The 21,402-nt window shown below is 36.6% G+C and overlaps 1 protein-coding gene across 2 annotated transcripts in view; it reads right to left on the bottom strand.

Moving 5' to 3' along the window:
* The window catches only part of HIBCH (3-hydroxyisobutyryl-CoA hydrolase), a 45,006-nt gene that overhangs the window by 5,204 nt on the left and 18,400 nt on the right, over positions 1 to 21,402 (bottom strand). The window contains exons 7-13 of one of the 2 annotated variants that reach the window (XM_080399932.1): positions 18,292 to 18,370; positions 13,110 to 13,255; positions 12,119 to 12,205; positions 10,155 to 10,213; positions 9,287 to 9,368; positions 3,438 to 3,557; positions 2,228 to 2,261 (exon numbers count right to left, since the gene is read on the bottom strand). In XM_080399932.1, the coding sequence (XP_080256058.1) occupies positions 2,228 to 2,261; positions 3,438 to 3,557; positions 9,287 to 9,368; positions 10,155 to 10,213; positions 12,119 to 12,205; positions 13,110 to 13,255; positions 18,292 to 18,370 (607 nt within the window). Of the gene's footprint in view, positions 1 to 2,227; positions 2,262 to 3,437; positions 3,558 to 7,552; positions 8,878 to 9,286; positions 9,369 to 10,154; positions 10,214 to 12,118; positions 12,206 to 13,109; positions 13,256 to 18,291; positions 18,371 to 21,402 lie in introns of those variants that run through there. The other variant, XM_080399933.1, reaches the window with a different exon arrangement.

Raw genomic sequence — 21,402 nt, 5'->3', positions numbered from 1 at the left:
GTAAGAATTAAAAAACAAAGTTCTTGGAAATTACCCAGAGCTATGCATTTCTAAGTTTATGTATTCTTCGATAAATCAAGGTGAAAAATGAATACCTAAATTGTTCAAAAACCACGCTTACCATTATATGGGAAAATGTTGATAACGTATGATGAAATATGATCTGTGTATTTTGTGCTTTAAGGGTTTTGGGATTTCTTTAAGTAGCTCAAATCACAAGAATCATAAATGGGGGGAAACTGCCAGCAGATCTTTCAGTCTGGTTGAAAGAAAGCTGGCTAAAAGAAAAATGAAATTTTGACCTCGGGTCAAAGCAGGTTTAAAAAGCTTTTAAACAAACTGCTTCCCTAGCATGCCTATTAAAATTATGATTTGAAGCAGATAAAAGCTGTTATTAAAACCTGACCTATGGCCATTGCTGCTGAAAAACAATCTTCAAAAACTAAAATCTGATTATTACGATATCTTAACTTTACGTTGTGGTAGACAGGGTCAACAGCTGCCTCTTAAATGCTTGGAATGTAATGCTTTAATAAAGAAAAAGCTAATACTTTACACTTTTATCACTTTTATTCACTACGGTTGATCCTGTGAAGTACTTCATAATCTTACTTCCTATTAAAAAGGATGCTCAGCACATTGTTGGATAATGATTTTAATGAGATCAGACCTAACTACAGAAATTATCGTGAGTCAGATTTTGCACCACTCCTAAACACTATTTTAAGATGGCAAATCTGAGAACAAGATATATGCAGTAATCGGAAAGCAAAAGCCCTTCAATAACACAGTAATATTCTTAGCAATGCCTGCAGTGCAGCTGGATCTCTGGTGGTTGGTGGTTGGTTTTTTGTTCCCCTGATATAGCTAGGCCTTTGCTGTATCGCCCTATGTAAAAGAGAAGTTCCCGTCCTGCTGTTCTTGCAGCTTCTTCCTTTACAGTATGGCCTGCACAGTAAACTGCACAAACTGACAAGTGATTTGCTTTTGTCCTCTACTGCATTCCCAGATGGTTTAATGACCTTGTGCACTACAAGTGAGAACTTGGTTTAGTGTTAATCTGACTCTCGGACTTCGAGTTTGTCACTTCCCAAATAACTACATTTCATCAGCATATATGGCAATTTAGAATATATCCTAGGAATAATCTTTCTAAGATATCCTGGTCCCCATTACCAACACCATGAAAACCATGTACTTCTCAACATGTGTGGTAAATTCTTCAAAGGAGTCTCTGCCCATAAGTACTAAAGAGTAATTAATTAATCGGGAAGTTTTTCCATGCTGTAAAAACAAACTTTACATATCTCACTCCGGGCTATCTTTAATACAGTGTTACTGATAGTAAACACTCAAACATTCATTACTCAAGTGGATTTTAAGCCACTTTATATACAACTATAAAAAATGAGGAGGAGGTGATAATACATCCTCAAGTATATAACTGTATGAATTAAAAGCCAGGTTTCCTCAACCCCGAAGTGTTATGCATCCAAATGTCTTATACTGTCAGCTCCTTGGAAAAGGCAATGCCTGTGCTTTGTTTCATCTTGTGCTGAATAGTACATAAATAACTACTACAGTTTCTAACAGATGTGACATTGGGTTTGACAATCTGCATAGTGAATCAGCAGTAGAATCAAGGACAGAATCTAAATCTGTCCCCTAGATGAACTTGCTGAGCCACTGCTCTACTTCTACCACTACCTATTTGACCAATGCCTTAAAATGCTGAATTATTTAACATTAAAAAGCTATATATGTAAACTTAATAGTAAGACACCTTTGTAGGGAGATATTTTGGATGTGGGTGAAAGTAGTCTCTGTTCTAATGCTTTTCTATGCGAATAGTTGTTCTTGACTTTGAGTCTTAAACCAACTTATAGCTGGTTGAACCAGCTATGTGGCAACACTAAATCTGGACACACAAATGCTATGTATAGCTACTCACTACTGTCAGCACTACATATATATCAAACTTTCCCAATGAGCTGGTGAACACCCTTTCATGGTGCTGCATTACCAGGTGGATAAATTGGGAATGAGATTACACAAAGGAAACAACACTGCTGTTACACCTTTGAACAAATAAGCAAAAACTGTAGCAAGCTGGGAAATGTTCTCTGGGCCCCTGCTGCATGCACTTTACATAACCTCCAGAGAAGCAATACAACAGTGAGTTTGCATATTATTAAGTTTGAGAAATGCTTCTGCTGTGCATGCTTACCTGCCCGAACACCTTCATAGAAGTCATGGCCTCTCTGAAAGGTTAAAGAAAAGAAAAAAAAAAACCCCAAACTGTAATATGACAAATTGTATTTATCTCATCTTTCCTTATCCCACTTCTGCTTGAAATGCAAATTCTCAAGATTCAGTTAAATCCCAGTTGTACTGTTCTCATCTGCTACTTTCTCTTTACTTATTAAAGAGCTCTATATCCTCTTGCTTTGTTGAACTGTAGTTGATCAGCCGACTTTCATGCAGTGCAAGCCCTCTTTCTGTGTTGTCTCATACATTTTTCTGAAGAGTCTTGCATGATGGGGACTAAGGTGTGTTGGATCGGAAATTCTTCAGGAATTGTGATGTGTTTTCCACACTTGAAACGCTTTGCAGTTACATGGAATCCCGGAAACATCCAGGTTTTTGTTTATAAAAGTAAATGTAACGTTTAAACCCCTAGGCATGCTTCACTAGCAATGCAGAAACAATGCTAGTTTCAGGAAAGATAGGGCAAGGGCACTGCCAGGCACTACAATGTATCAGATAAGGTTTTTGGGGTTGTTTTGGTTTTTTTTTAATAAAGCATTTACTTTAACTACCACAAATCATTTTATCAGATATACAAAAGTCTTAATTTAAAATGTGACAAAATTAGTAATAAGGATGCCACGGGAAAGCTTTATGAGGAATTTGTTGACGTAATTCCATTAGCAACTCTGTTGTACTTGAAAGGATCGCTTCCTCATATGTTATCCAAGTACTCAGCTTTTACTACAAATAGTAGTAAAATCTCTTGTTTGCTTTCATAAATTTATGACAGTACTCCTGAGGGGCAGTGATATGCAGCTACTCCCATTCTGTGGATGGGAACTGAGGCACTGAGGACTAAGTAACTTAAACAGGAAATCTGATAAAGAACACAACATTTTTAAAATTATGGTGCAAATAAAAAACCTTCTATATTGTAACATTACCATAGTTTTCTTAACAAAAGCCCTCTATCGTCCCATCTGACCATCATTAATGTAGTCTCCTTCAAATTGCATGTAAAGACATTGAACTGGAAAAAAGTGACGGCCTAACAAACACACAAGAGATTGAAAATTAAGATCTATAAATTGTGAGCCCTTGATGTAATCTATATAAATTTTATTCTCTGATAAACTTGCTACCCCTTTGTGGATGGAAAGAGACAAAGGGCTCAGCTGCTTGCTTACCATGCACGCTTGGCTCAGTCTGTATTCCATCGTCAGTACGTCTTGCAAGTTCATGGAAGCTCCTTCTCTGAGCTGTCTGAGAGTCATCTTTAAGGATGTAGGTGACATCTTACTAATAGTCTGAGGAAGACATGAACAATTATTTTTATTCTTTTCAATTTAGACACATTTGCAAGTCGGTTTGGTTTTGGTTGGGTTTTTTCCTCCATTGTAAACTTCAAAGCAAAGGATGGCACTCCTCTCCCTGAGCTCACTTATGTGATAGCTACTCCTGCTCCCTCCTGCCATGCTGCCACGCTAAAAGAACTTACTTGCGCAAACTTTTATCAGCAAGACTTCTGGGATGTATGCCATCCATTGCGGAAAGCCTAGAATTCCTAAGGTCACATTATTTCTGATCAAATTACTACTAGCCAGAGAATCTAATGCAGCTTGAAAGCCATTTCCAAACAGATTCTTTTGAGAAGCAAAGGTAAGCATTACAAGCAATTGTACTCAATTTTTTAATATCATTCATATATATATAGTCTGAATTGCTCTTAGATGTTACTGATATTGTAGCTGATAGTAGTATTGTGCAGCATTTAAGTTTTATTTGGTACAATAGTCAGAGCAGTAAGGTAATATTAGTAAGATTAACAACAAACTTTAAGCAGTTGCTTTAAGATCACCTGCAAAGACTAGACAATATATGAAGAAGAAAATTGTGGAAGAAAAATATTAAAAGAAATCAAACATAAATGCGTATTTGTCTGGGCTTTTTGTCTGGGATCAACAGATACTGCAGTAATTCAGCAGTTTTTGCTCTGCTGATAGGAAGCCTGGAGGTCTTGCCTGCTGCCTTTTGACAGAGCCACAGGCTATAAATATTACGCAACAGACAGGATCTGTTTAAGGCACACAAACAAATACTGTAAATCTGTCCCTCATGACTATCCTTCAATTAAAAGCATGCTGGTAAACACTAGGGGGAGGTGGGGAGAAAGGCAAAAACGGAGTTAAAACAGAACTGAGCTTTAAAGCTTTCAGGGTTGTGGGGGAAAGGAGCTACATCTTATTGTTGCTGATCTTTGTTTTCTCACTCTAAACAAGGCTGCTCTTCCCCTGTAAACACAACTAAAAGCTCTGTATTAGTCACAGTACGATAGACACTTCTTGTTAATTAGGACACTTTCACCACGACTGAAAAATGGCAGATGGTAAGATTTGCCTCTTTACATTATTTTCACTGCAGACATTAGACTCCTTACAGGCTGAAATGGCAGGTTTCCAGTCATCACCATTAACATATTTTCTGGCTCCCAGTTACTCTTCATCCCTCTCCAGACACCAGCTGATACAGCAGTGACCCATTTTGCCTGGTTAAGCTGGAAAACATGCAGTTGCTATACAAGCAGGAGGCTGTACGCTTGCACCTTAAAAGCACTGGTTCTGTCCTTCTGTTACTTGCGTGTTGACCACTTTGATTCAGAGAGAAGCTGGCTTAGAAAGAACCGATGCTGGCTCCAACTGCCAGCATTTTCTGAGTTCTGGTGAAGCTCTCTAAAAATGAGCTGCCTTTCAGCAGATGAAGAAACCAGCTGTATCTCTAATCGCATCACTATGTAGGTCTTAAATAGCAGCTCTGAACTGGACCCCTTATTTCCCATAATATACGCTTGCTGGCTTTACCTTTGAACTGGACCTTTTTTCCTTTGAGTTTCACATTCTGTCATCTAAATTTGAAACTCTTTGCTCAGACAAGGTTAAATGGTACGCACAGGGCAACCAGATAGTTCCATAGGGGAAATGGTAATGGTGAGTTCTTCCAGGTCAAAGAATTTGAAATGGAGAAGATCTGAAAACAGCGCTTGACTAGTCAGTCTAGTACATCCAGCAGCTGCCTTATCTCGGCATACAAGTGAGGCTGAAGCTGGAGGAGGCACTGCCATAAATCAGGCTGAAGAGGAACAAGGAAAGAAAATGGGTAGGTGTAATTGCAGAAAAATGAGTCACCAGTGGATCTATAAATAAATTCTCTGTATAAAGAGGAGGGGATTGGTGCTAGGGAACAAGCCTGAGAAAAGACAGGATAGGCTGAACTGGGGAGTACTAAAGTGCAAACAAGTCTTCACAGAAGTATTTGACATCTATTCCGGTATCCTTGAGACCATCTTGATTTCAACATAACGATCCTGAAAGCTACAAGCTGAATTTGCAATAGACCCATATCCCAATAAGATACTATCAGAAGGTGACTGAATTCAGTGGCACTGACTCCGTGGAGTCCTTTACAAGAATAACAGCTGGAACAGTGGCTGCATCTTTTGTCTCCAAGGCCCATAAAAGCTTCTGACCTGAGCTGCTGAGGGTTCTTAAGGAAGGCTTTCTTTAACTTAAAAGCAAACAAAAAAACCCCAACCTCCTAGAGGTCCAGCGTATCACTTCACTTGCAGTAGATGAAGGATGTGCATCACTTACTTTCTGAGATACCAAAGCATTTGTTTGTCCACAGGGAACAATGGGTCTGGATGAAGCTTTGAAAAAATATGAATAGCTAGCCAAAGCATCACAGGAAAGCTGCTTAAGGACAGATCTATCACTCTTCCTGGTCTGTTCACAGAGTTTCACAGTGCTGCTTTGCTGGAATTCAACCCTACCAAGTTATGACTCAGCTTTGTTCCTGTGATCTCACCCACCTGTTGCATACCCATTCAAAGTTTCAGGAGCTAGTGTCTGCATCCCAGCCTGCCCAGTAGATCCAGGCAAGGTGTCATGTAATTATTGGTCTCCGCAGTGTCCTGTACACTACACTGGAATTCACTCAGAAACAGTGAAGGCTATTAAATAATGAAGAATCAGTGCTCAGAAGGTACGCCGTCCTGCCAAAAAAAGCTCTAAGAAAGCATCATGTGAAAACCAAGTCAAACATCTGATGTTTTTCAGGTTTCAATCCCACGTGCTTACTTCATCCAATTAGAAGTGGTACTTCTGTCACCCAGATTAAAGATTTTTGGCTCCTGTAAATCCTGAACACAAAGTCATGCTAGAAAGTAAAAGGTCTTAAAAAATATTTTACTATGAGTTCGAAAAGTGTGTTAGTATCCTAGCTTTCTACCTATTTGTACCTGGGTTCAACATGTGATTTAAAGCCATTCCCATGTATCGTACCTCAATTTTTAAAAACCTGACATTATTCTTATTCATGCAAACCGCTTTAGCATCAGATATGTGAAAGCCTGCCAAGCAGGCATGTTTTGAAAGTAAAAAGCAGAAGTACTGTAGATCAAATAGAACGGGCTACTTGGGATAGTACAGCTCACAGCATACTTGGATTATAGTGGAACTAGTAATTCCATTTTTATTAACACTAAAAGCTATCTGTACATCCAGTGTGAATGTACCAAGGTGTACGTCCACATTAGGGCGTTTGTATTAGACTTGCAGTTAGGGCTTATTCCATAAGCTTACTAATACGTATCATAACAAATATACAGAGAACCAAAGAAAATAAACATATAAATTGCTGTTACTGAATCCTTTATAGTCTCTAAATTTATCATTTGAGTACGCTGTTGTTCCTGTACCTGGCATGGAAGCGAAACATTGGTTTCACAAAGTGATAGGAAACTATCTATGCATATACTTTTGGTACTATGATGCTACTGATGAGGAAAATTACTTGCTTCACACAAATCGGTAAACTGCTATCAAGGATAATGTCTGATAATCTCACTGTCATGGTTTTGCTGTCTGTTCCCTGCTCTAACGAGTTCTTTGAACTCTTCTCCTCCAAATGCTGTGACAGCAGGCCAGTGCTCTAAGTGTAAAATGCTCAACTGCCAAGCGCAAGCTAGTGGTGGGGTTTGGGTGTTGGTTTTTTTCTTCCCATAAATTTATGTATGAACAGAAGAAACTCACATTAACACAGTCTCATCTCCTGAACAGAACAATTATTCAGGAACTTCAGTCAGCTCCAAGGACAGTCATTCATTTACAAATCATAAAAGAAAAGAGCTGCTATAAAGTCCTATTAAAGACATGAAATAAAAAAACCCGAGCAGCAACAAAAGTGCTGGGGGGATTTGTTGTTCAGGAAGTAAAAAAAAAAAAAAAAAAACCGTTCCACAAAATCATAACTTTGAAGTAGATGACATAGGTTTAATTTCTAAATCAAAAATATGAAACAAAAGTACACCCTAAAACAACAATGAACAAGAATAACTTTTTTTAATAGGGGAGGTCTGAGTTATAAGGCTGCAGATGAAGGAACATGTCGAGCAGGTTTGGGTAATGAGCAAACATGGCAGAACAAACTATGTGGTTAATATTTCAGGTAACAATGTGTTTCCAGACTCCTTGCATCTTTTGTAGTAGAAAAGTATTTTGAACAAAGCACCCTTTAAAGGCTATAAGCTATTTCAAAAAGTTCCACTAGGTCTGATTATGTTTTAAAGTGCCATAAAATTGTATGAAACTAACTTAGGAAAAGCTATACACAAATAATTCTTGGTTGTTTTCAACCTCCCCAGAAACTAAAAAATATAATATCCTTGCAGAACTATAAATTTACAAATAAAATACTGCCTTGTAACTCAATTCTATAAAGAAATAAGAACCACTGAAAGTGACTGCTATTAACACGCCATCAAACTGTCTCAACAGCCCTTAACAGGAGTGCTTTCCTTGCTATCTATAACACAGGAAAAAAGTGAAGAACTGAACGATACAGCCTATATACCTTGGGGGAAAGCCATGATGGTAGCCTATAGCAGAATTCAGGTCTACAAACACATAAAAGGACTATTCAGGCACTAGCTCCTTTGACTACTTGATTCAATGAAACTCGAATACCAGTGGGGAAAAAATTAGCTTTCCCTTTCCCACAATTTCGCTTTTATAATATGTGTTTCTATATGAATCTATGTTCTTGCAACGTACTAGGCACACTGGTTGGCAAAAAGATAATGTACTTAAAACTTCCTTTCTCAAAACTGTTTTCCAGTGATAAAATGTTAAATCTTTAATTAAAAACTAAACCCAAAAATGTATCTGTGTATGTGGGACAGGATGCTTAACATTAATGATACTACATTAGAAAATTATATCCCTCCTGTTCAACTGAAATTTTTAAAATGGTTATTTTATTACAAAAGCAGGACTTTTGTGAGCTATAACTGAAGTTAAAACAAAGCTTTTGTTGGAAAAATGCTTGTGTTCTATCCAATTATAATATTTGAATAGCTCCAAGACACCTGAATACATATACTTCAAAGGAGAAAAAACCAAATACACACATTAAGTCGTTTCTTGCTTTTGAGGCTGAAGTGTGTATTAAGTGCATAGTATTACTGTATATTTTTTTTGAGTAGCGACTATATTCAACACTCAGAAATGCATTAAAAAGATCAAAAAATAGGTTGTGATGATAAATTGCTTGCTGTTTACCCAAGTAAGAGATCTGGAAGGGAAGAAAAAGAACAATGTTGTTCCAGCACCGTTTTATTCCAACCCTTGGCAATAAAATGAGAAGCTATAAAAGGAACCTTTGTTGCCAACAACCCCCTGATTGTGGGGAGGGGGGAAGGGAAAGGGAGTTTAATTTTATTGGGTTTATTACTAGATTACAATTTTATGCAACATATGATGGCATTCACATTGTGTGGTTTTACAAAGGAAAATTCTTGTCTCCGTAGAACTACCGACAATCCCACAGAGACTGTATGTGAGAACCTGAGGATCTCAGTCCAATGTCCTACTGGTGTTACGTAGTATTAGTTACATTAATAAGGTGCCTAAAGTCTGCCCCCGATAAGAAAGTACCAAATCAGACTTAAAATCTCTAACAAAAATAACATAGAAGACATTACCTCTAGCTGCTTAATGGCAAAAGGAGAACCATCTTGCTTTAATTTTTTAACAATTTCTTCCATAGTATTTGCTGAAAAAAGACTAAAAGAAAAAATGTTAGTAAATGAATGAACTGCTTCTGCCTTCCTCTTACCTATGAAGTGCTAGGAACACAGAAATTAAGAACAGAGCGTAATCAGCAGATTTGGCTTTTCTTAGCGATGTGTTCCGTTATTCAGTTCTAAGTGACTCAGTTGACAGGCACATCCTCTTCCTTCACAAATCTTTAGCATTTCAATAAACTTCACTCTCAAACTCTGATATTTATCCAGAAAGTTTAATTGCTACCATCACTCTTATCTGTGTTTTTATAACACATTACATCTTTAGCTATCAGCTCCATTCTGCTGGTTTGGTGTCAGCACCTTTTGTCTCTAAACTTAGTTACTGCTGTCTTTCTTCAAGAGTTTCAGCTGCTTGTTATCACTCTCACTTATCTCTTTCCCTTTCTGACCCACAAAAGTTCCAAACAATCACAAAAAGGCCTTATACCAATGACTATAAATGTGCTATGTAACGTTTCCTGTCCAACTGAACAATTACTCTCACAAATCCCCATCCAATTTCCATAGAAAATGTTCATTGTAATGTGCCATAGGTTAATTGCTTAATACAATGGTGTATGAATCAGGCAAATACGCTCAAGTATTTAATATACTGATGAGTGAAGTATTTAATGAGCTTCAGATAAAGCTCCCTAAAGACAAAAAAGTTTGAGTAATTTGAATGTCATTTCTATCACCTTATCTGTGGACCAGTTGATACTGTTATTAGATTTAACTTCATGTTCTTTAGCTAAAAGAAAAACAAAGAAAGATCGCTGAATACCTGTTAATCTTCTCCATGTGTTCATCGAGTACAAACCCCTTTTCTTGATCAACTTTGCTCTATTTAAAAAACAAATACATATTTTACTTGGTTATTTTAGACTGAAAAGTTTATCCGTGCTGAAAAATGTCAATGAATTGTTAGAGAAATTTCATAATACCATGAATGTCATAAGACACTGACATTTTTAATCAATTACAGTTTTGCAGTGTGTGTAAATGAACTTGTTGCTTTATCTTGTGAATGTTAAAGCTGTCAGCTCATAATGCAGTGCTTGCTCTGAGCTACTATGTATGCGTATTTGACTGGGTGGTTCTCTTGTACGCAAGTAATCATGATTATTCTATCAATACATTTCTACCAAATCCACTAGGAAAGCCAGTGTAGATAAATCTACTAAGAAACTTGAGGATGTTTTTTTTTAAAAAAAAAAAAAATCTCAAAAAAACATATAGGCATCTATATATGTATTAAAAAAAAGGCATTTATCTTCCTTATTCTTTCTCTGCACTTTACAAAATTTGATTTAGACAACTAAAGAGTGTGAAACTCTTGGCCTTATGTGGAAAGGCTGTCAAATGTCTCATATCTTTGGCATTAAGGGGTTTAGGACATAAGCAGATGCTTCAGCAACAGCAGCTGAAGCTGAGAGGTTCCCTGTCATTTCAGCTCTGATAACTAAAAATACATAGCTTCCTTTTCCATTCAATGTCATCTTGGAAAGAACTATACTGCAACATATAATCACTCTTATTTCATAGCTTTCCATTTTGTGAAAATAATCAGTACTTCTATGTATATCAGCCTATCCTATTTATTTTTCTAATTAATCTTCATATATAAACTTTGTAATTCCAAAACAGAAATAACAAGAGTAGACACTGCTCATTTTAAAGCCAAACAACTGGGGAATAATACTCAAATTGAATACATTGAATCCTGACTTGACTCCATAAGTTCCCTTTCTTTTGAAATAAAATTATAATGCACATCAAAAGATAAAATAGCCACTAAATAAACTGACAGTAAAGCCAAAACCTTTTATTTTCATGCTCATTGTTACATGGGGCTAATACTAATTATGTATTATCAATAGAGTTACATTCACCTCCAAAATTACAACAGAGAACTATGGGTTTGTCCACTGGGAGAACAGCACCTTTCTCCCCCTGAAATTTTTACTTTAAGATATCAGATGCTTTCCCTACAACTTATCTGCATTCTGCTAATACTTACCTTATTGATAACTGCTGTGCTTATTCACAGTCTTTCAACTATCTCAAGGTTACAAACATATAAAATATTTGAGAAATTAAAGGAAGAACTCAAGCCTTTAAGTTCAGGCTTCAAATCTGGACTGCAGATGGTCTGCATCAAAATAATGCTAAAATTTACATCAAATGCATCAAGCTAGCAAAATATTTCTTCAGGTCACTAAAGCTTTTGGGATGGAAATAAAACATCTGCTTCCAAGTGAGCAGCGTAGCATTTAATAACTGCACTATAACTTGTCATTTGTGTTCACCAGAATCCCTGAATTTCAGGCTAACTCCCCAGACTGCACTTGCCATTGTGTACAACTCCCATTCTGCTAGTGGCTATCTGTTTTGTCTTCTGCAAAGCAGGCTAGAAATCCAAGAATAAAAGAGGACAAATTAAGGAGCAATACATTTTCTGCATCATTGTGCTACTGGCTGGAAACTTAGATGCATGCGTAGTCAGAGAGCAAGCTGATCACAATAGGAATTTGAGGGTATCCAAAATGAATAAAAAGTGAAGAAAGACTTTTGATTTTGACCACTGTAGGCATTAGTGCTATGAATTAGTGTTTTATAGAGTGCAAAGAGTTTGGAAAGCCGATGTTTTTTAACCATAAAACAAATGGTCAGTAGCACGGATAAAAAAGAATTCACATTTACATATATTTAACAATTCTGCTTGATTTCAGTAATTGATCAGATTACCTTCATGTGGTAAGAGTTCAGTAAGTCTGCAATATTTTCTGTTGACGGAGATTTCAGTGCTACCAGGTCTTTCTCTAAGGCAGGTAGCTATTAAAAATAAGATTTAATTAAAAGTAAGTAAACCAAAATGCACTACTTGGATTATTAGTGCTATGGCAATAGTACTCCATACCATATATGTATACAAACGCCCCACCCCAACTTTCAGACAGGCCTTAAAGAGGTACCAGGTAAACAATAGAAGGAGCCAGAGTTCACTTTTCAGTGTTGAACCATCTGGATTTAATTATGGCTGCAGTGATCAGGAAAGGACTCTGCTTCCCAAGCAGACCCCCAGCGCAGTGCTACAGCTGCAGCAGGTAAAGCCAGCCTGCAACGGTGTGAGAGGGAAGAGCAGGAGCCTGGCAACCACGCTATGCTCAAAATAGCATCTAACCAGCTCCACAACGACAGTCACGGGTCTTCACACAGAGAAGGAAAGGAAATAATTGTTTCTCCTTCACTTGTATCCATGCAAGTTACTGAAAAGTTATGACTGAATTTATCCAATATACTAATTTTCACACTTTCTTACAGCCACTGTAGGAAACAAACAGGGTATCTGTCAAGGAGACTGATAAAGAACACATTAATGGGGTGTTACCTAGATTAAAATCTTTGCGGTGGTATAATCCCTAATTTCAGACACTGTTGTCTAAATTGTACAATTTTTCAAGCAACTTCCATGCTGCTCAGTAAATCCTGCCCTTCCACAGTAGAATCATGAAGATGGCAACATTTGCTCCCTCTTCCAAGCAAAGCTGTCACTAGCTGGCAAGTGTTATAATGACAGCTTGAGAGTATCTCATGATCCCTGGTCACAGTGCATGGCCAACTAATATAATTCCGCCTCTGCACACACTCAAGTCGGTAAAAGTATATCGGTGTGCTGCACAGCTCAGACTTGTTGTGGCTGCAGGCTGTGCCCTTGCTAGCACAGCTCGGAGCTTACCTTTTCGGATTCTACAAAATGTGTAGCAATGCCAGCTTTTAGTACATCTCTTCCTTTCAGCCTAAATCCTGTTAGTGCGAGGTAATAGCCAAGCTTTCCTGATAGCCTTGGCAAGAAATATCCTCCACCTACATCAGGAAAAAGGCCTGTAATAAAACAAAAAAGTGAAGAGAGAACTTGCCCTAATCATGCGTGTAACTTAGTAGCTATTCTTAGCATCTCACTTTCATCTCCCCGAATTAGGCACCACTCTCTCGCCCAAGTTTCTTCTTGACTTGATTTGACATTTCTCTGTCATCAAAACCCTCCCTAAAAGCAAACTCTTGAACACAAACTGCATCCTTTCCATGGCACGTAATTCACAAACACGTACCTGCCAATCGTGTTCATTCTATTTGCCAACAACTTGAGACTTTTTAGACGCATGAATGATTCTTCATTCAGACACCTGCCCTCAGCAAAAAATAGAAGTGACACAAAGAATTGTGAAATAATTTGTGCAAACTCAAACTGGATGCTGCTTTTTCTCTGAAATCTTTTATTATGATAAAAATGTCAAACAAAGATGAAGTGCCTCTTGCATGCCCAAGTTTGAACAAATTTTGGGGCTGAGAATTCCTTGATAGATCAACGATATTGCCAGGGTCTTCCTGAAGGTGGAGGCATCAGATGCTGCCCTAGTATCTGGCCCTTTGACAGGACTATGACTAAGCTGCAATTTACAAAAATTACAAAACTTTCCGGTTTAGTGACTGTCTTATATTTATTTATATTTTTTAAAAAATCTACAGATTAGGGTAATTTTTAAAAATCCAAAGCTTTGAATAAAACTTAAAAGACTTTCAGAAGTTGCAATTGGAAAATATATAACTATTTTTATCAAAGCGTAAATATTTAAAATCATCAATTTGTCAATATCTGCCTTACTCTGTTATATACATTAATCACCTACAAAATAAATTTAAACACTTTTCGTAATTTTTTTTAACATACTTAAGCTTAATAAAACTTAAACTTTAGCTGTATCAGTCTCAGAAATTGAAGTGCAGAGAAGCAGCGTCCAGTTACTACTTCCAAATAATCACCAATGGTGCATTCATGAAACAGAAAGTCTTTTGAAGAAATTAAAGGTGTGGTGGTGTTTTTTTCACTTTGAGAGAAAAAAATGGAACAGGAAAATAAGTGAAAACGAATTCAAATGAGCAATTAGAAACTCAGAAAACACTTGCCAAAGCAGAGATATTAACTGGCAAGATTAAGATGTACATAAGGAGTCTAAATAGGGTTCTGACAGAATGTGGTGATTTTTCACTTGCAAGTAACTGCTTTCAGTCACAGAAGAGTCAATGTATGTAATATAGAAAGACTCCGCTACAAGTATTTTAAGATGCGGTAAATTAGTGGTCCCTGAATATTCTTCCCCCTTGGACAGAATCCAGAGGAGGTTTCTTTCGGACAGCTTCTCTTCAGTGTTTTGCTCTTCTCAGTAATCATTAAAGCTCATCACTGCCTTATGCTCTGATCCATCTCTCAGCTTCTCTTGGTCCTCCCTTAGTTCTACTGCCTCTAATACATCACATTGTTTTTAGGAGCCACCTCCCACCAGTTATAGCTGTAGTGTTCTATTTCTGTTCCCACTGATGTGTGTGTTGCCGTTAACTGATTTATTCCTCATCACACAGGCTACAGAGACAGACAGCTCTTCTCCTAAGATGCTGAATGTCTTGTTGACACCCTTTAAAAGCCCTAAGCTGTATCAAACTCTGTTCATCATTACCTTCTTTTTCATCTGTACTCACATTCTGAATAGCCTGCTCTGCATTTTACCTTCTCAGTTTGAGCCATCATATCGATAACGTTGATGCCAAGACCGTCATTTAGTTTTACATTTCTATTCATCTGCCTCCCCTTGGATATCCTACCACTGCAAAAAAATCCTTCCTTTGACTTCCCTTACAAATGCCTTCCAAAGCAAAAAGGCAATTATGTTATTCTCCCCATCCACCTGCTGCAAGAGCAACAGCCTCTTCCTCTTTGCTGTAATTAAAATACCAATGCTGAAGTCTTATTCTCCTGATGCTCCATTAAGTTTCCAGAGGAAAAGCCATCTTCCTATGGGGATCTACAGGGCCCTTCCACATGGCCATACGCAGGGAAATTAGTGCTAAATAAACTGTGAAGTTGATTAGCTTACATCGCTTTAGAGGCAAATAAAACTAAACTGAATTAAGGTTTCTTTAATTATTAAGGAATTTACAAACAGGATTCGTCAAGGTGTAACTAATCCACTTTAAACTTACTTGGTTGCATATATGTAATCTGCTATAGCTCTACTGTATCCTTTTCAAGGACTCAGTCTTCCTTCCCTCCTTGTAATTTTACTCTTCTTGTTCCTGTACTACATATTCCTCTTAATTCTCTCAATAATGTTTCCGCTTGCTACTGGGCTTCTCTTAACATATTCCATATACTTGATTTCTGCCCCTGCCACCCCACCCCCGCCACCCCTTTTGTTAGCATTTACCAGTTATTTCTCAAGGCCCTACTTAAATAAGAGAAAAACTGAATGTCTGCTGGGCTGAGCAGGCTAAAAGCCTGTGCATGTAATGCTGACGTGCAGTCTATGCTCTGAGACAGATGCAACAAACTTCACTGCCATCCCAGCTGTGAAACTCTGCAGTTGCCAAGGGTAAGATAAAGGTACTGCTACTACATTCCTACCTTATCTTGCGGAGGTGGTTGAAGACTTATTAGTAAAAGACTTACAGAAAGCTAAAAAATTAGAGGGATAGACAAGAAAACACCCACTATTATTATAACATCGCCTTAAAGCCCACCTCTTACAATATTCCTTCATCTTTTGTTCTTCCCACCAGTGTTTTTTCCACACCCTCCTACATCTAAGCTGCTTTTCAGCGCTTTATCTTACTATGTCAGGTTCAAACAGTCTAGAACTGCCTTTTATTTCAATTTGCAAAGCGGGTTATCTATCTATATAACCTTTTATTTACGGTGGTGTGTAAATGCAGCATAATTGTGTGTGAAAACATAGCTTCTGAATCAATGCTTCGTTTTCATTTCAAGAAGTGTAATGCCTACTAAAATAAGTGAGCATATGAAAATATCAATTAATACAATATCTAGACAGCTAGACATTTTAAACATACACCACAGAGATCGAAACAGTTAAGCCCTTAAACCCAAACAGATTTCAGTGGGTTTACTTCTAATTGATCCTAAAAGGGTTTTAATTACTTTCTTTCCTAAGCAAGTTCTAAGCTTTTCGTTTACATGTCTTCACAGTCTGTTTTTGCTTAAATAGTCCTTGTCAACACAAGAAATGTATGTAAGTACATAATTTTTGTTAATATAAGTCTACTCATATCTTTACCTTTGAAGAAGAAAGCAAAGAAGGTATCTTTATTATTACAATAATTTTATATGCCAAAGAACCTCTGTTTAGTTTTTTTAAAAAAAAACAAACAAAAAACCCAAACCCCAAATTGTTTCCTTCAAATGGTTTTCTTGTGCAACAACTGATCATGAACTTCAGGAGTTTAGCAAATTCATGTTATATTAATGCTTGAGCTATGTAGTTAACAAAGGGTTTTTTTCAGCAGAAAGTAATATTTGGAGGCTGCAATGGTTTTTGTTTTTCTCATCCCAAATTCAGCAAAGTTACATGACATTTCTCAGCTAGCAGGAATTGCTCTAGTATTTTTTTCAGCAGTTAGAATGATAATAAGCTTGCTTATATTTGGGGGGTTTATTATGAGTGACTTGATACTCACAGCTCATTTAATTTTAAGAATTTCAGAATAAGTCCTGTGAAACACTTCATACTGGCTGGATAGCAATAAACAATAGATAATACATGTAAGATACCCTTTAAAAATATGAAAAATGCTAGACCTTTCAAGTGTTACTAACAGGGAACTACAAAAATCCAATCATTAGCTAAGCACGCATTTGCATTTTAGTTTTACATTATCGTACGTAAAATATTCTCAATAAAATTTATTCTCTTTTCAGAACTGAGTCCTGATTTTACACTACTTCTTAGTTTTAACATTGTGTAACTGGAAATTCTTTTAAGAAAATAACGGTTGTTACTCCTTAAAACTAAACCTTTGAGGTGACACTGGGATTGAACCTAAGCTGTTTAACTGCCAGATGAGGTTCTCCATTCTGAGTAATTGTGTTCAACAGGGCCACATATTACAGACTAGCCTCATTCTTCTGCTTGAGGACATGTAGATAAGAACAACCACAGTCATCCTTCAGCTGCCTTGCCTTGGAAAGATGTACAAACTAGAAATTTTGCAGGACAGAAATGCAGGATACGTAACAGGTTTTGAGCACTCTTCATAAATGTTGATAAGCGGGGAGAAGGAATGTGGGCACTGATGAAAGCATTAATGCCAGACAATACTAGGTTCAATGTGGATACCCTGTTGGTGCCAGGATTGTCTTGAAGGGAAACATAAATGATTTCACAAGAAAGTTCACTTTAATCTGACTGACTTTTCTGGAGTCCTATCATCATCTTCATATAGCTCTGAGAAACGACATTTTCTTGGGTACATCTCAGAAGCTTTAGGATCAAACATTAGAAAACACAAGGTACATATTGCTATTTAAAAAAAGAAAAAGAAAAAAGACAACATTGTGATCTCACCTGGACACAATCTGTACACAACTGTAACAGGTCTACATTAATAATCTACAAGAAAAACTGGAATTTCAAAATCTGTTTCATTAACATTGCAGCTTAGCTTGCAGTACAGCCAGTCCAACTCACACTGAGTTCCAAGTGTAAAGCTGACATAATTGCACTGGGATCTTCAGTCTTTATCTGCCTACATCTGTAGTAAAGACTTGGTTCCCCAGATCTACTTCCGTTTTTAAAAAACTGTATCCTGACAGTCTTTGTGTCATTCTAGAAGTAAACCCCAGGTTAAGAACCTAACCGATCAACCTCCCAGAATACAGATTAAGTTTGTATTAATAATAGAAATAGAAATTAAAAATAGAAATAGAAAATACTTTCCATATACGGTCACCTCCAATTCCTTTTTAAAATTATTTCATCACTGCTTTCAGTCAAAGACATTTCATCCCGATTACACAAACAGTGAAACTTTAAACACATTAACACATGATAATCTGTCAAAATACTTACCTATTGCTGTTTCTGGCATTGCAAAAAGTGTCTTTTCTGTAGCAACTCGGAAACATCCATGGACTGAGAGGCCAACTCCCTATGCATGGAGCACAAACAAAGAAAGCAGTTATAAAATTACTGTTAAAAATAATTGTAACCATAATCCTATGTAACACAGCTCTTGCTTTGCTCTACAATTAAAAATTATTAGATTTACCACATCTTACAGAATCGGGCATGAAGTAGCTGTGGAATTCAAGAGTCCTCACATACTTCTACATGTTTGGGGTTTTTTCCCTTTTCTCATCCTTCTTAGTTCTAGTGACACGCTCATTTCATGGAGGGGGAAGGTGTTTTTGTCAGATTCTTGTCTTTCTCTGCAATTTGCTATACGCTTACCCAGGGAAGTGGTTGAGTTACTGTCCCTGGAGGTACTTCAAAGAAGTGTACACATGGTGCCCAGGGTTTAGTATTAGGTTAACAGCTGGACTCGATGATCTTAAATGTCTTTTCCAATCTAAATGACTCTATGATTCTATGAAAACATTAAAACACCTTTTACGGTTCAAACACTAATAAAGCATCATATTAGCTTTATGATTTAGCTGAAATAGCAGTCTGTGCTTTAAAAAATTGATGAGTCATACAGAGATTAACTTCATTGCTTTGCTTTACATACATGTAAAGCTACAATCATTCCTAAACCAGCTTCTAGAAGTCTTAAATGAAATGGAAATGTGACTTCATCACTTCCAATGCTTTTTCTGTATCATAACAGCATATTTTCACTGCATTTGGTAAAGCCTGCTGTTATTTTTATGCATGTTCAGCAAAAATGACAAGCTTTTTATAAAGATAAAAAATACTAAAAAATCATGCCCGTTTTGCTCTTTATAATGCTTAAATCAATTTTTTAATCCCATATCTAAGAATACAAATACTATATCATAAAGCATTTTTTCTAGCTTATTTTCTAGACAAGCAGAAGTTTGTATAAGGACTCAGATTTTCAGCTTAAGTAACAAAGACTAAAGTGCAAACTCCATGAAGAGAGCTTCTCTTCTAAGCTTGTTCTTTTTCACAGTGATAAAAATAACTGTAGAGTTTTAATAATAAAAAGTTGAAAGACGTAATTTTCTTTTGAAAGAAGTAATTAAATCAGATTTCACTTTCTCAAGTGCTTAAGCCATAATTGGATTTGTTTTCTAGATAGTCTTTAAGTTTTATAGTCTAGATAACAGCTTAATTTCAGATGTGTACTTAAAAGACTAAAACTATACTTCCTTTCTTGCCATTGTAAAGAAAATTGCACAAGTACGTCCTTGCTTCTTTGAAGAGCATTTCTAAATAATCCAACATTAAGATAAAATCAGGAAAGACAAATTACTTAATGCTTTGAGGGTACAAACCCCAGTAATTTATTAAACTGGCCATTATATGCTTTTGTATGTTTATTTGCAGCTTCCCCGATGGTCATTTTAACACATACACTGTGCGTTTAATCTTCTCCATCTAATACAGAAGAGGACAGATGCTTATTAGTTTAATAGTGTCCTGTGTAAAGAAAAAACTCTTCCAGTCAGAAGCCTAAATAGATTCCTCCTCCATTTCTGGATTTTGTACTTTATGTTTTTTTAAATCTAACTGAAAACTTACACAGCTAGAGTCCCACCTAGGAGGCTCTTCACACTATTAAAATATCTCCAGTTGTGCTGTAGTTCACACAATAATCCCAGCATTTACACATACAATTCTTGATGCTATAATGTCTTTATTAAAACACACTACATCCTGCACTGTCAGAGTCCTACATTTCATGATCTTAAAATTATATGCTAAAGTTAACGTCTTCCTTCAGACTTTTCCAAGCTAATAGATTCTTACGGTGAATCAGGCTTGTTTTTTAATCTATATAGTTTATCCTCATACTGGCATGAAATTCTTTTTTTCCCACTGACAGCTGAATGTTTGAATTTTGTAAAGGATACTTAAAGAATGAGACTAGAAGTTAAAAGTTAAGAAATTAACAAGCAATAATATGAACAATCTTTCTGTAGGGTTTATTTACAAATTAATCAAAAACATAGATAAGAGCACAAATGGTGGTCTGACAGTGTTTTACTGGAGGTAGATTGGCTATGAAGGTGTTTGGTTAAACAGATTTATTACTACATGGATATTAAGATATTAATCTTTAAAACAGTGTGTAACAGCTAGACCATTAGACTCAGTGCACCTCAAGGAAGCAGAAAATATTACCGGCAGCTCAGTCTGAATTTCTCAACAAGCTTCTGCAAAAGCCAGTAAAGTATCTGAATTTTACATCCCATACACATGATTTTCTACTCAATCCCATATTTCAAAAGCCATTAGGTGACTGTGTATATAAAATTTATCATTTATTTCCATTTTTTTTCTCATGATGAATACAGAACCCTATTAAAAGTATTTTTCTAATGAAAAATAAAATGCAAATTACTGATAGATAGAGAAATAGAACACAGCTACCATAAATCTTAAAAGTGAAGTTGTAGCCAGAAGGCCGTATTGTCTTAAATTGAGAATGACCCATATTAGTAACTCATCACATCTAGGGAAGCTATTAACAAATTGAGGGCCACCACAACAGAGAATCATACAGAACAAAATAAAGATGCCCTTTCTGAATGACATGCGTAAACATCTGTTCACATACAGAAAAGCAGATCTGTGTCACAGCGAAATCATAAATCACACTTGTCTGTTTACTAAATAACCTAACTCAGATTGTAAAGGAATCACTGCCTAGGAAAGCACAAGCAACAGAGTAAAAGACATACAAACAGAAAAGGCCTTCAGGAACATTGCTTGTATCATCTTCACTAGGCTGATAAAGAATTTTCAGCTGTTCAAGCAAACAGCTTTATGATAATACCGACATTAATACTGTCTACAGTGAAAGTCCTGTGGTAACAGTTCATATCCAGTAATTAGACTCATTTTTAACTGCATAAGAATGCAGTTCCTGGTAAGGCTAGAACCACAAAAGAAATGTGGCAATTGACAAACAAACTGAGCATAACACAACAATATATCTGAACACTGATGTGTAAAAATAGCTGAGGTACAGCAAAAATGTTTCCAAAAGCA

This window comes from Falco punctatus (genome assembly GCF_963210335.1).
Source record: "Falco punctatus genome assembly, chromosome: 8".
Taxonomy (NCBI): domain Eukaryota; kingdom Metazoa; phylum Chordata; class Aves; order Falconiformes; family Falconidae; genus Falco; species Falco punctatus.
The sequence above is the reverse complement of the archived record's forward strand: the minus strand, read 5'-3'. Positions and strand labels throughout refer to the sequence as shown.